The following is a 14,926-nucleotide window of genomic DNA, read 5'->3' on the forward strand; positions in this document are numbered from 1 at the left end:
CCATCTTAAGAACCTGAACGTGCACAAGTCCATGGGACCTGATGAAATCCATCCACGAGTCCTGAAGGAGCTGGCGAATGAAGTTGCTACGCCTTTGTCCATTATATTCGAAAAATCCTGGCAGTCAGGTGAAGTTCCCGATGACTGGAAGAAGGGTAATATAACCCCCATTTTCAAGAAGGGGAAGGTGGAAGACCCGGGGAACTACAGACCAGTCAGCCTCACCTCTGTGCCTGGCAAAATCTTGGAACAGTTTCTCCTGGAAAACATGCTAAGGCACATGAAAAACAACGAGGTGGTTGGTGACAGCCAACATGGCTTCACTAAGGGGAAATCCTGCCTGACCAATTTGGTGGCCTTCTATGATGGAGCCACAGAACTGATGGACAGCGGCAGAGCAGTTGATGTCATCTACCTGGACTTGTGCAAAGCGTTCGACACTGTCCCGCATGACATCCTTGTCTCTAAATTGGAGAGACATCAATTTGGTAGATGGACCACTCAGTGGATAAAGAACTGGCTCGATGGCCGCACGCAAAGAGTTGTGGTAAATGGCTCGATGTCCAGTTGGAAACCTGTAACGAGTGGTGTCCCTCAGGGATCGGTGTTGGGACCGGTCCTGTTCAACATCTTTGTCGGCGACATGGACAGTGGGATTGAGTGCGCCCTCAGCAAGTTTGCCGACGACACCAAGCTGTGTGGTTCGGTTGATACGCTGGAGGGAAGGGATGCCATCCAGAGGGACCTGGACACGCTTGTGAGGTGGGCCGATGCCAGCCTTATGAAGTTTAACCAAGCCAAGTGTAAGGTCCTACACCTGGGTCGGGGCAATCCCAGGCACTGCTACAGGCTAGGCAGAGAAGAGATTCAGAGCAGCCCTGCAGAAAAGGACTTGGGGGTGTTGGTTGACGAGAAGCTTAACATGAGCCGGCAGTGTGCGCCTGCAGCCCAGAAAGCCAACCGCATCCTGGGCTGCATCAAAAGAAGCGTGACCAGCAGGTCGAAGGAGGTGATCCTGCCCCTCTACTCTGCTCTCGTGAGACCTCACTTGGAGTACTGCATACAGTTCTGGTGTCCTCAACATAAAAAGGACATGGAGCTGTTGGAGCGAGTCCAGAGGAGGGCCACGAGGATGATAAGAGGGCTGGAGCACCTCCCATATGAAGACAGCCTGAGAGAGTTGGGGCTGTTCAGCCTGGAGAAGAGAAGGCTGCGTGGTGACCTCATAGCAGCCTTCCAGTATCTGAAGGGGGTCTACAAGGATGCTGGGGAGGGACTCTTCCTTAGGGACTGTAGTGGTAGGACAAGGGGTAATGGGTTCAAACTTAAACAGGGGAAGTTTAGACTAGATATAAGGAAGAAGTTCTTTACAGTGAGGGTGGTGAAGCACTGGAATGGGTTGCCCAGGGAGGTTGTGGATGCTCCATCCCTGGCGGTGTTCAAGGCCAGGTTGGACAGAGCCTTGAGCCACATGGTTTAGGGCAAGGTGTCCCTGCCCATGGCAGGGGGGTTGGAACCAGATGATCTTAAGGTCCTTTCCAACCCTTACGATTCTATGATTCTATGATTCTATGATTCTATCATATCCTTATACGGTATTCCCCAGTCAATGCAAAACCATTATAGACTCCTCTGGGTAAAAGTCTAGCTCTTCCATAGATCATCATACGCATAATTCAGTCATTTATATAAAATAGCAAAGCCCCTAATTAGCAAAGCCTCCCAGGGACTTTGTTCCTCACTACTTGCATTAATGCATTATTAGAAATCTTAATATTGTCAACATTCCTCTAAGATTTTGAGGGCAAAATTAATTTGGGGAACTCCTTGCCATAATAAATTATTAAGACAATCTGAATTGTAAGATTAAAAAAAAAAAAAACAGTATTAGACTTCTGCAAATGAGAATTGCCCTGCTTTGTGCATTTAAGAAGAAATGAAACAGGTACTTAGCCCTCTGCCTTTTTTATTTGCTGAAATAAAGGAGAACTTCACTTGAAATATTTTCATGATTCACTATTATTCACCTTACAAAAGATCATGTGAATATGGAAGAAGCAAAGAGGTAAGAAGAAAAAGCAGAAGAGTTAATAGTGGAGTAAACAAACAATTCCTGTCTTGACTACTATATATATTAATGATCTGGTAAGGGGATTAATTTATGATATAAAAAAATTGCAGAGGAAATCAGTACATAGTTTATTCAGAAGCTAACACAACTGTGAACCTTTAGCTTTGAAGGAGAATGGAGAACACTATTACATACAAATTTTGAAGAATTAAAGGAAATTTGTTACTGCAAGGAAAAAACTCATTAACATTTGGGATTCTAGGTTAGCACTGTTAGTACAAGGAAGAGACCTAGATGTCACCTGAAATAGCTATATTAAGTGTCCTCTTCAAAGTTCAGCTACCATTAGAATTCTAGACAGTAGAAAATATTAGGTATATATAATATATTATTAATGTGCATATTACACATACGTATACATATACAATGTTATATACACAATGAAAAAATATAAAGATCATGATACCAATAGCAAATGGATTCATGGGACATGGAGAGGTACCTCCATGAAGATCCCAATCAAAGTCTGGCATTGTGTTTTTATCCTGACAAATAGAGGAATAAGGAGAAATGTACTAAGTATCGATGAAAGAAGAAAACAAAGTAGAAGATTTGGCTCTTCCTGTCCCTAACTTGAGAAGAAGGTGATATTCACTGGAACAAAAAGGCAGAAAACCTGAAACAGATTTTAAAAGTACCTTTTTAAAAAATTTGAAATTAGTCCCTTGTGACCATTGACACATGCTGGTGCTGAAGCTGAGAACTAACAAAGTATAGAAGGGATAGGCTGTTTATATTATTATTCAGTTTTATGACTATTAATTCCAAGACTTGCTAGAGTTTTTGGAAAAATAGTTTTTTCTGCACTGGGGACTTGCAGCAGTCTTTAGACATTAAAGAACTGAATGAAACTTATGTGGAGATACAACTGCCCTGTTCCTGTGGAACTCCTGAAGATCTTTGCCCTTTTTGCTGAAGCATCACCCCACCTAGAGTGAGTGGGTCTTGGGTCTAGTCCTGAAGGTCATTTTCTGTGTACGTACCAAAGTTCCTAAGACTTTATCTAAACAGGCCTCCATCTTAAGCACAGATCTTAAGGCAGTCAGTCTGGCTATAAAGAACCAGGTGACAGAAAACATTGCATCATTCTCCTTTTAATTTCCTTTAGTGATAGGTGCAGAATCCTTTAAGCACAGGGCATATAAACAACAAAAATATTGGTCAGTGGAATGAAAGCAATCTGTGAGTATGAAAGTAGTATCACCTAGTCACTCTGAGAACCTTGTTGCATGCCTAGCCTACCCTGGATCACACATAAAATCATCAGTCCCCAGTGTGTTGATATCATCTCCTTCTGGCAAACTGCTCATAGAAGCCCCCTTTCTGGCCCAAGCTGCTTGCAGATGCCCCCTCCCCGCCCCATGCTGATACTTTGACATGGCAGAGTTGGACACCCTTGATTTACATAAACATCTCATTGCAGAACTATTCAGTTGACGCAAATGGCTTTCAAATCTGATTACCTCACATGAAGTTTCAAAATTTCTTGTATATCCTTCATGTTGTTGCTTATTTTGTATTTTGAGGGGAGAGGGGCTGCTTGTCTGTGTGTTTTTTGGGGGAGGCCATGCATGTGGAGAAGCAAATTCAAAATGCCAAGATATTTCAGATTTTTTTGTAACTCACTACCTGACAAGTGCTGGTAACCCTGAAGTGAAATTAAAATGATCCGTGAATTTCATCTTTAGAGAGGAAAACTTGTTATATCCTTTGGGGGACATTAAATGCTTGTAGAATAACTCTACTGACTCTTCAAGTGCTACAGCTCTTGGCTACTTCCTTTGGGGATGCTTATTCATAGATTAAAATGTAGAGGGCTACTACAGTTTGAACCACTGTGTGAACTCATATGATTATTGTGAAAGAAGAATAAAGTTACAGGTTGCTGGGTCAAAAGTGGTATGGAAAGCTCTAGAGATGAAGACTTTCTAAAGTACAGATTAATGCGGGGAGGGAGGCTGCCATCAAAAGTTCAATTAGAGACTAAAGGTGAAGGAGATCACAAGTTTCAGGGGTAATTGCTCTCAAAATTCAAAATTTGAGACACATTTTTACCTCTGTAATGTACCAGAAACTAAGAGAGTGAATTCTCCGTAGTTGCATTTGAGGACAATGTTGCATATGGGCAATGTTGCATATCAGAAAAAAAAATTATCAGGATCAGTAGGTAAGACTGTACCTATCAGCACAGTAGCTGTCAAGTGGGCTATAGAGATAATGACCCAATTAATTTTTTGGGAAGCAATTCCATTCTTCTATGCATACATGTTTGTGAAATTTGGAACAGATGTTTTATGGTGTTCAATACTTTTTAACAGAGGAAGAGACAAGTATATGAATCAAACCTGATAAACAGCGGCTTGCAACTTGAAGCAACGAGGTCGGTGAGTGCTCCTCTCTGTGTGAACAGCTGTGTCTAAGAGCAAAACTGCCCTCATGGGAATAAGGAAACTGGATATATGAATTTACTGTAACATTTCTCTCGGGAGAAGAAAGCCCATCTTTTTCCATTAGTAGTGCCTCTGTGATCTGATGTGAAATCTTTTAACCTTTGTGTCTCTTCCTTCCTCTGCAAAATAAAAGATGGGAAGCTGGGAGATTACATGGGAATCGTCTCTATTGGATGGGAGGTTGTGTTTGCTCAGCCCTTGGAAGATAATTACTGGCTGTACTCTGAGGAGAGGTTCTCCCCCTGCTCTGGCTGTGTAGGACATGTGGGAAGCCAGTGGGTATGCGGGGCAGAATGTCCCTGCCAGAAGCGCAGAGCAGGGCTCCTCCACGTGATCCTGCTCTTCACAAGGCCTGGCACCGTGCAAGTGATTGTAACTATCATGCTTTGTATATTTTTGGGCTGCGATGTTGCCTGCAGGCAGTTCAAGAGTGCTGTGATAATTCACAGCAGCTGCTGGAGCTGCTGTCTCTTGCAGGAGGGGTTAGAGGCCTTCAGAGCCCCTTTCCTTCCTGCCCTGCAGGGCTGCAGTACTCCATCTGGGTCTCCCTGTCCCAGACAAGCATTTCCAGTCTAAATTTGTTGTTGTTTGGTAGTCTACAGTGAGCTCCAGAAAAGGTCACTTTGCCCCTTCCTCCTAAATTAGACTCAGAATCCATGGTGTCACGATATTTATTTGATTTCTGCAGTGAAGGTTCCTGCTGCACATCCAAGGATGCAGTCTTGCTCTTCACATTCATAAGTAAACTGCTTACTGGAAGCCTGACGTGGCCCTCTTGCTATAGTTACGTGTCGCTATATTTACATGTTGCAGTTTTCTGTAGTTCTGTCACGATCATGACTGAAAAACTTTAGAAACTGGAAGTTTCCTCAGGCTAGATCAGATATCTGATCGATGTTCCGGAGCCAGCGAGCTATGTAATGTAATTTCATGTGGCTGAGACGCAGTAATGCAGGGCGTCAACAGAAGTTCTACAGGTGATGTATAGACAGGAGACGAGTGGCTGTTGATGTTCCCACTGCATACTTGTGCTGGTTTGGGTGTGCAACTGGGAGCAAAGTGCCCCATGCAGTCGTTCTCAGCAGTCTTAGCTGATTTCCCTTTCCTTCTCCCCATTCTCACTATGAAGCTGGGAATTGGTGTTGCCCAGGAGCACACAGGGGTGCCCAGCCTGCATCCATCAAGTCACATCACGCTGGGGTTGTACTTGGGCTGCTGAGGAAACACTGGCAGCTCCAAAGCCACAGCTGCTGTGCCAGGCTACGTGAACCCATATGGGGGAAGCATTATTACTCTTAAATTGCTTTGTAAAATACTATGCAGATATGTAAACAATACATTAAAGGAACATTTAGCTGTCTTTTTTTTATATACCTTTATATGCCTCTATATGCTCAAGTGTTTCCACCTCATGTCAGTGTTTTTACAGAAGTCAATGATGTATTTGCTAAGATGGACAAAGAATGCAACATTGAGTAGGTCATCTATGAGCTGTAAAGAGAAAGAAAATTCTGGGTAGTTTAAGAAGTGTTCTGAAAAGTCCTTTGCTTTCATTTTCTTGCACACATATTTTTAATATTCTTTCATTCCAGGTTTTGGATGAAAAACTTATTTTTGTGAAAGTGCATGCACCTTGGGAAGTGCTGTGCACATATGCTGAGGTTCTGCACATCAAATTGCCTCTGCAACCCGATGACCTGAAAACCCGAGACTCAGCTTTCAACTGGTTTAGCAGACTCTTCAGAGTGGATGAAAATATCATCAAACCTGAGCAAGAGTTTTTCACTGCCCCTTTTCAAAAGGAGCTTTTGTCCAACTTTTATATCCAAGACAAAGACACATTTTTCAATCCTGCAACTAGAAGCCGAATTGTAAGTCCATGGAGTATTTCTAGAATTTAATCTTAAAAAGAAAAAATTCCTTTAATCAAATCAGTGCAATTACCTTCATGAAAGTATCCTAAAAAATTAGAAATATTTGGGATGCAGTAGTCCTGTGTCATTCATGAATCAGCTTGGACAATCCAGAATGAAAACATACTTTACATTTATTCCATTTCTGTTCCACCAGAATTTAAAGGAGTGGTTTGAATAGTTCATATCCCCCATGCAATTAATTTTGTCAGCACTGCTTGCCCTTTCCTAACCTGATTATCTGTTGAGACAGGTATAGCTATGATCACTTCCAAGTTGCAAGAGACACAAAAATATTTTATCAATTTCAGGTTCATTTTATCTTGTCCCGTGTGGAATATGCAACCAAAAACAATGTGAAAAAGTTCGGTATTAACAAATTACTGGACACTGGAATCTACAAAGCAGCATTTCCCCTTCATGACGTAAGTTCAGTACTTAAAACTAAAATGTATTTTGAAATAGAGGTCTGAACTATATCTGTGGGGTTTATATCGAAAAATGCAAGCACTATTGATTGCCTTCCTCCTTGACTGGTCATTATGTCCACATAGTAGAGTAAGACAGAGTTTGGCTAAAGAGATTTTCTTTCAAAGCACTGTTGGTTAAAAATGTAGCTCCATAACTGAAAAAACAATATATTTAATTTAGGAACTGTTAAACTTGTATTCTCTGGGAGGTGTACTTCAGTAAAGTGCCTGGCCTGAGTGATAGTTCCCATGATGCACAGTATCATCAGTTCTGAATCACTTTTAACATTGTCCCTTTTTTTAGAATTCAATTTTTCAGTATTAAAGTTCCTATCAAATATCAACGTTGTTAATAAAGAGATAGACTACAAATCTCATCTTAGGATATGTGACAGTCTCACACAGCGAGAAACACTCCCGCAGTGCTCAAACGCTGCAAGATACGTGCAGGGAGACTCAGGTTTCTGTAGGAAGGCTCTGTCCATCCAGTCCAATACCTCACAGGTGATGTCAGAGTCATGCAGAGAGAATCTTAACAGGGTTGGATTTCACCTGGCAATATTAAGAAATACGGCTTTTGTAGCTACACTTCTGACACGTTAAAAAGTGTCAAATTACATCATTTCAAGAAGAAAGTTATACTGAAAATTGTTTTGTATACAAAGGCTAGCAATAGAACAGAAAAAGAAAATGAAGGAGAAAAAAAATCAGATTTCAGAGTATTTGACTAAGGAAAAACTCCATGTGAGGCTGCAAATGGGATACAGCAAGCAAAGACTGAGGGTTGATTTTCTGCATTAAATTTATTATACACCCACACCCCCTATACCTCCTCCCCATGAAAGCCATGAGTTCTGTGTCCGAGGTGTGTTCTATTGAGAAGACGTTGAGAACATGGGAGGTCAGGAATGGTAGCTGCTTCAGGTGTTTGGACTTGGCTTAATGGACTTGGCTTAAAATATTCAGGAGGCCCACAAGAATTTCAAGGAAATCTTTAAGCAGAATCAAGACAAATCATGTTTCTTGTAAGTAACCCAAAGCTTTACAGGATAGAATTAATACCATTCATGGCTATCCATTTTAAGGTTTCCTTTTAAAGATTTAAAACCTGCCTTGCAGGCTACTTCTATCATGGCATGGGGAATTTGGACTCAGTATGGCTAGTAATTATTGACTGTCTTTTTATACAAGTAAAATTATTTATCATGGCTCCTCTGAAAATCAAGATTAGATGATAGATTTCTACAAATGTCACTTATCTTGTTGCATCAGAGATATAGAATGGAAAATTGCCTCAAATAAAACAGGCTTTATTGAAATAGATTTTCAAATAACCTAGTAAAAACCACAAGGATTATCTCCATGTGAACTCTCTTTTAAATTTAAAACAGAGACTAGAAGCCCTGGATTTATCTCTCAGACTTTCCAGCCTTCATTCCAGTACAGTATTATTTTGAAGCAAAGGATGTTAGCATGCTAAAGCTACTTAAAATCCATTTTAATTTAGTCCTGTTCTCTAATTAGAATGGATCCTTTTCTGTTTTCTATTCCTAAGCACCAAGGCACTGACATGTGCTTAGATTTAATTTAATGGCGAGTCTGCTATTTTCAGCTCACATAAGTAAAGCGTTTGCTTTAGCTTTTGGTGCCTTTCTGACCTTCTATCCTGAAGTATGGTGCTCTCCCAGAGCTGCTTTCCTGCTCCTTTTCCTGGCTTGCAGTGAGGCTGGACTAAAAGGCTGTTCCAGGCTCTGGCTTCATGGCCAGACCCACAGGGTCTGCAGACGTGAGAGCTGATCTGTGCTGGTTAGATTAATGGTATCTTCTTCTCATACTTTTTCTGTTTTCCAGTCTAGTTTTAGGCATTTGTCAACCGATCCCAACTGCCCAAGTGAACGATATCTTCTCTACAGAGAATGGGCTCATCCCAAAAACATTTTCAAACTGCAGCCCCTGGATTTCATCAGGTTGGTGTGACTGAGGCTGGGCTAATGCAGCAGGAGCTATGAATTTACTTAGCAGGTCTTGTTTTGGGGATGTCAAAGAGACACTGCTCAGTTCTGAGGACAGATCCATACACCTGTATCAGCTTATGCACAGAAGCATACTTTGAACTCGGTTTCATGATAAGCCAGTTCCTGAAAAGGCAACCAGTTAAATTTTTTATTTGCAAGGTGTGCTTTTTCTCTCTTTTTCCTTTCTTTCCCCCTTTCCTATCCTCTTATAAAAGCATTAAAGTGGTGACAAAAATACCCAGCTGCAATACTTCTGCAATCCCAAATTTTAAACCTAAGGAATATGACAATATGAGCTGATACAAAATGTATGAAATGAAGAGCCATTTGAAACAGAAATGTGAATTTACTTTCATTTCAGAAAAAAAAAACCCAAACCTTTCCCCTCCACAGGAAATACTATGGAGAGAAAATTGGAATCTACTTTGCTTGGCTGGGTTTTTACACTAACATGCTGATCATGGCTGCAATTGTAGGAGTTGGCTGTTTTCTGTATGGATGCCTGACAAAGGACAACTGCACATGGAGGTACCTGATCAGGGCTATTTTAATATCCTGTGCAATTTTGATCAGTCACCTATAGAGGGGGACTGTGCAGGGTTTGCAAGACACTGCAGAATAAAAGAGGCAAAATGAAAGGGCCTGAAAACAACAGTTCTAGATTTGAAAGTAAAGGCATAAAATACAAGTAATGGATATCCACGGACCATGAGACTGATACACATCTGAGAGTTTGTTATTTCCTCATTTTATTTATATTTTGCACTAGGTTCACCACACCTAGTGTAGAAACACAAAGAAAAGAGTGACAATCAGAAGCAATAACATCATTTTCACTGGGGTAATTCTGGAAAGACCTTGATAAAATCCCCAAAATTTCTCTATTTTGAGAGAAGCATAGAGAAAAAGCAAGCACAGGGGGCTTCAGCTGCCCAGGGTATATTGGGTGATGATGCATAGCCCTCATCAGAATATGACAAATTCAACTGTGGCACAATGACCCTGGGGTCATCATTGTGCCAAATCGTCTACAGACCATCACACTGTATACCCTCTTCTGAAAGGATGTTTATCTTTAGAAAATATGTTGAAGTGATGTTCCAGAGCTGCACTCCTGTAGCCAATTTATACCCATTTAGCCTTATGCCAGTATTATCATTTAGTTAAATAGTTCGCCTCCCTTCCTGGTGTTTACTCTATTGATGTGTTTATAGAAAGCAATTACATCACCTTTCAGCCTCCACCATACTGGGTTAGCACACACTAGTTAGATGGCAACTCTTTTGCCATCTCTTAAGAGACAGATTTGCCATTTCTTGAATCACCCTAGCAGCTCTCTGCACGTTTTCCAATCTGGTCCTCTGTAGAAGACCACAAGGACTAGGTAGCCCTTTTGGTTCTGCAGCTATTCCATGCTCTGGTAGGCAGTGTTCCTTTCCTTCTCACCTCGGACCTGCTATGGTAGCACGTGTGAGCATGCAAGCATGAGTTTCCTATTGAAGTGTGAGAGCTTTGAAGAGTGGTTTTAGTTTTTGATGTGAGCAGTTTTGAGAATTGCTACTATGTACAAGGGATGGAAATTATTTTCCTCCTATGTCATCCATTTTTGGGGTGACTAAGAATGGATATGGGGATGTATTGCCGAGCTGGGGCGGGGAATTCTTGAGTGCAGATCCCTGGTAAATTATTTCTCAATTCCCTGAGATTATTGCACTGTCCTTGTGTGCAAAAAAAGGACTAAAAGATTTAGTGTTGGCGAGTGACTGACTAGTTTTGTTTTTAGCCAAGAAGTATGTGATCCCAACATAGGAGGTAAAATCATAATGTGCCCTCAGTGTGATAAAGTGTGTACCTACTGGAACCTCACCATCACTTGTGAATCATCCAAGGTAACTACATTTACAGCTTATAAAAACACTATTGAAGTTTAGCTGCACTTTCTTTACTACTGCATATAAAAAGAAGCTGTTCCTCCACTAACATCCTGCAGAATTGCTAGAATTGTGAAAGTAGTTGTTCCTTTTGATAGAACGACTGAACTTTGCAAAGTAAAAACAACAACATTAATTTCTCCAATTTGATCTAAGATGAAAGAAATTCTTGTGGTTTGGTTTTTTTATTTCACAAATATTTGATACAGGACTACAGTGGATTTTTAATTGAAACACTTTGGTTTCATTTGGAGATACTTCTTCATTTTGGTGGGGGGAGATTCAATTACTTAAGTCTTGATTCAGTAGCTGTGGATCAATTTTGATAAGGAAATGTTTAAAGTATGTTTTGCCCCTTCTGTCCACAAAGATGTTATCTGGATCTGTGCCTTGAATTTGACCTGTGTTATCAAGGAGGAGATGGATTACAAGGAGAGGCTGGTGCTGGCCATGACTGAAGCTGTGACACAGCCATGTCCTGTTAGCCATGGAGGAGGCTAACCTCACTAGAGGAACCTCGCTTGCTTTCTCCATTACCTCATCTTACTAGGCTAATGTTAGCCTTTTGTTATCCCTTTCCATAGATTCAGTCACTCTCAAAACTGCAATTTTCAGCTATTTACCACAAATATTTTGTCCAGCTTTAATGTGTTGCTTCAGTGCATTTAAAGGGTAAAAGAAATAAGAATACAGGGAAAAGGCTAAGATGGAAAGAAAAGGCAAATTGTGGCCACAGAGGTACCTCATCACAATGTGTTTTCACTAACTAGCTTGATTTGTTGTCATCCTGCTCATGAAAACCAGATGTGTCCATTGCCTTTTTGTGGATGTATTAAAAATGCATAACTCTATACTGAGTTCCCAGACCAGAAGCACTGCTTTTCCTCTTCCTGTGCAACAGATGGGAGGAAGTTTGATAGCATTTTACTATCCTCTTGCTGCATATTTGGCTTATATTTTTTATTCTCGGCTTTGCATTTAATTGCCTTAATTTACTGTAGGTTGATGTACATTGACAGAAACTGAGGAAACATGATCAATAAAGACTGTTTATTAAGCTACGTAAAAGCTAAAAATCAACATGTTCAGTAGGCAGTTTCTGTTCTGGGTCAGTGTAGAAGAAAAAAAAATGGTCAATTATATTTTAAGCCTTTTTTCTTTTCCATTTTTCCAGAAACTCTGTATATTTGATAGCTTTGGAACACTGGTTTTTGCAGTATTTATGGGAATATGGGGTAAGTCGATTTCAACAACTGTGGTTTGTCTTCTAATTTTGGCCAAGCCTCCAGCATCAGCCAAGAAAACATGGATAAATTTGTAACAACTTCATTTTCTAGCACTCAGGAATTCATCAGTAGGTAGTTCTATGTAAGAGAAGATACATACATTCACAGGAACTCTTTCTTAGCATCCTAAGAAAACAAAGAATTGTCGAACTTGAAGTTGGTCTTCAGTGTCTGTTTTGTTTCATTTGACTTGGAGGAAAGTCCAGGAGAAATTACTAGAGTTGCCGCACGTTCATGCAGCAGGAGCCAGCCACATGCTTAAGTATATCTGGCAGAGGAGCTGTTATTTTTCTGAAGAGTTTTGGAGCTGCCTGTGCCTATTAACAGCTGTGAGACTGCACAAGGCAATTGGAAAATAGTCATTTATTATATTTCCTAGGAAATTTTTCCTCCTGTCTTGTTTTAAGAAACTGACTGTAATAAGTGTAACTAGTGGTTACAGAGCACTAGATGTATCTTTTAGCAGAGAAAATGTATCTGAAACCAGAATGTTTCCCATGGGTGAAACCATGTGGTGCTGTATTCAAGGGATTAGGCAAGGTTCGTTTTCCCAGAAACGGTTTCATTTGTTCATATTAGCAACTTTGTTAACTGGCTTTTATTGCATTGTCTTATCCAGAAATTACCAAAATAAGTTCAGTGTTAGGTCTGTATACAGGATACTTTAAATAACTCATGTAACATTTTAAACTCATATGTATGCTGACAAGAATGCATCATTTACTTTATACTACTAAGAAGGAGAAAAATAACGGTTACAGCAGAACCCAGGACAGCAAAACACATCGTATTTTTATTTTCCTATGATCCTAGAATCCTACAACAGTTTGGGTTGGAAGGGACCTTAGAGATCATCTAGTTCCAACGCCCCCTAAAGTGCTTCAAATAGTTATTGCTTTAAATAAATGATGAAACATACAACGTCAAAAAGAAGACTGCCTTAAAATACATGCTAAAATCAAAATACTAGCAGGAAATTCTCTATATAAAAGAAAATCACAAGTTTGATACTAATGTAATCTTCTTCTGTCATCTAAATAGTTAATTTATTTGCAATTTGCTTTTTAATTAAAATTGTGTTTCCTGTTTTGAAGAATGGTTTCAAGATTAATAATTACAAAGTTAAGCTGCATGGTTATAGTGATGGCTGCAAGGTCTGTTAGTATTCTTGTCATAACTCCACTATATAAAGAGGTGAATTGTATTACAAATTCAGTCAAATTCAGAAATTCAGTCAAAATTGTACTGAATCCAAATGACCCATGGTTGTGGTGCAATTCCAGCTGTAATTTTTATCTTCCTCTAATACTTTCGTAGACATCCTGGTCCAAAACAATTAAAATAATATTAGATTTTTGGATATATTATTGCATCATTATCATCAATGCACTTTTAATAATTTCTTCTTTTTTAGAGTATTCCCTTCAAAGATCTTAAAGCACCATAAAACACCAGGGAATCTGGTCTCAGGCATTAGCCCTTTATACCTGTTTGCTCTGGACCAACACTTCTGCCACCTATCCCATGATGGTATGACTAGATTGGCAGCTTCCACTTCACTTGCTGCCATCACTGATCGCGTCCCTGAACAAGATCAGTTAAACGAATAAATGCTCTCCAGCGTAGGCATTTCTTTTCAGTCCTTGTTGACACATGCAGAATACCTGGGCTATACTGGATGGCAGTGGTGAGGGACACATGAAAGGAGACACCACAAATTACCAACATGAGGTGGAATTAGTGCTCCCATCTCCTGAATCTGAAATGTCATTTGTTTCCACTGTTAAAAAAAAAAAAACACTGGTTCAGGATAAAAGAAAAATGTCAAATCCAGCAGCAGCTCCTCTGCTGTGAAAGATACAACTTGGCTGCTGGCTGATTTTAGCTCGTAGAAGTTTTCTTTTTACTGGTGCTGAAGGCTGTCCCCATGTTATGTGGCCTTCTTCCACTGTTAGCAGAAAAGCTATCACAGAAGGAGGCTCTGCACTTTGGGGGTCTCCAGCAGCAGCTGGATTTGCAACTGGAGCAAATCAGTATAGCTTCCTGTGATTCGGGCTGGGCAGCAGTTAGAAGTTTATGGGAAACTAATCTTCTTACTCTGCAGGATGTGATCTTCTGGCCCACTTCTTGGAATGGCCTTTATGCTTCTAAGTATGAAGTAGCTGAGAAGTCCTTGTGAAAGAGGCCCCTGAATAATCTGGGGAGGAGGGTTTGCTGGAGTTTTGCCTGTGTGTAGATGCCAGCATCATGTCACAGCCCAGCCCATGGAGTTTTCTGGTTTTTCAGTTCTTCAATTTGGGGGTTTTTGACCACACTTGATTTTGGAAATAACCTTTAATGTTTGGACTTGTAACTGCATGCCATTGATGTTTCATCATTCAGGATGAAGTCCAAAGACCACTATTAGGGTTAATTACTCCCAGACAATGAGAAGTGCAGTGATGGGATACTAACTCCTCCTGGAGGTAGTGCTGCAAAGCCACAGCATTCGTTTAATCTGAGAATGCACTGTTTTAAGTACTAAAGCATTCGGGTGTACCGGAAAGCATGGTACTGACACCCATCATCATGTGCACCTCCCAGCCTTCTCAGTGGGCCTCTCATTGCTTCTGCTGCCAGACCTACCACATAGTGTCTCAGGACAATGTAATGAGTTTGGCTGGATTCATGTCTAGCCAGTACCACTTAGGCATCTGTGTACCCAGTCCCCCAGTGCTTCCAGTTGTGGGA

General features: G+C 40.5%; 1 protein-coding gene across 2 annotated transcripts in view; it reads left to right on the plus strand.

The window, feature by feature from the left end:
• ANO6 (anoctamin 6) overlaps positions 1-14,926 on the plus strand; it is an 81,655-nt gene that overhangs the window by 42,578 nt on the left and 24,151 nt on the right. Inside the window, exons 4-10 of one of the 2 annotated variants that reach the window (XM_030479861.1) lie at positions 4,450-4,515; positions 6,174-6,452; positions 6,806-6,919; positions 8,816-8,931; positions 9,373-9,507; positions 10,763-10,868; positions 12,085-12,145. In XM_030479861.1, the coding sequence (XP_030335721.1) occupies positions 4,450-4,515; positions 6,174-6,452; positions 6,806-6,919; positions 8,816-8,931; positions 9,373-9,507; positions 10,763-10,868; positions 12,085-12,145 (877 nt within the window). The remainder of the gene's footprint in view (positions 1-4,449; positions 4,516-6,173; positions 6,453-6,805; positions 6,920-8,815; positions 8,932-9,372; positions 9,508-10,762; positions 10,869-12,084; positions 12,146-14,926) is intronic. The other variant, XM_030479862.1, reaches the window with a different exon arrangement.

The sequence above is a fragment of the Strigops habroptila genome, chromosome 3 (assembly GCF_004027225.2).
Source record: "Strigops habroptila isolate Jane chromosome 3, bStrHab1.2.pri, whole genome shotgun sequence".
NCBI classification, from domain to species: domain Eukaryota; kingdom Metazoa; phylum Chordata; class Aves; order Psittaciformes; family Psittacidae; genus Strigops; species Strigops habroptila.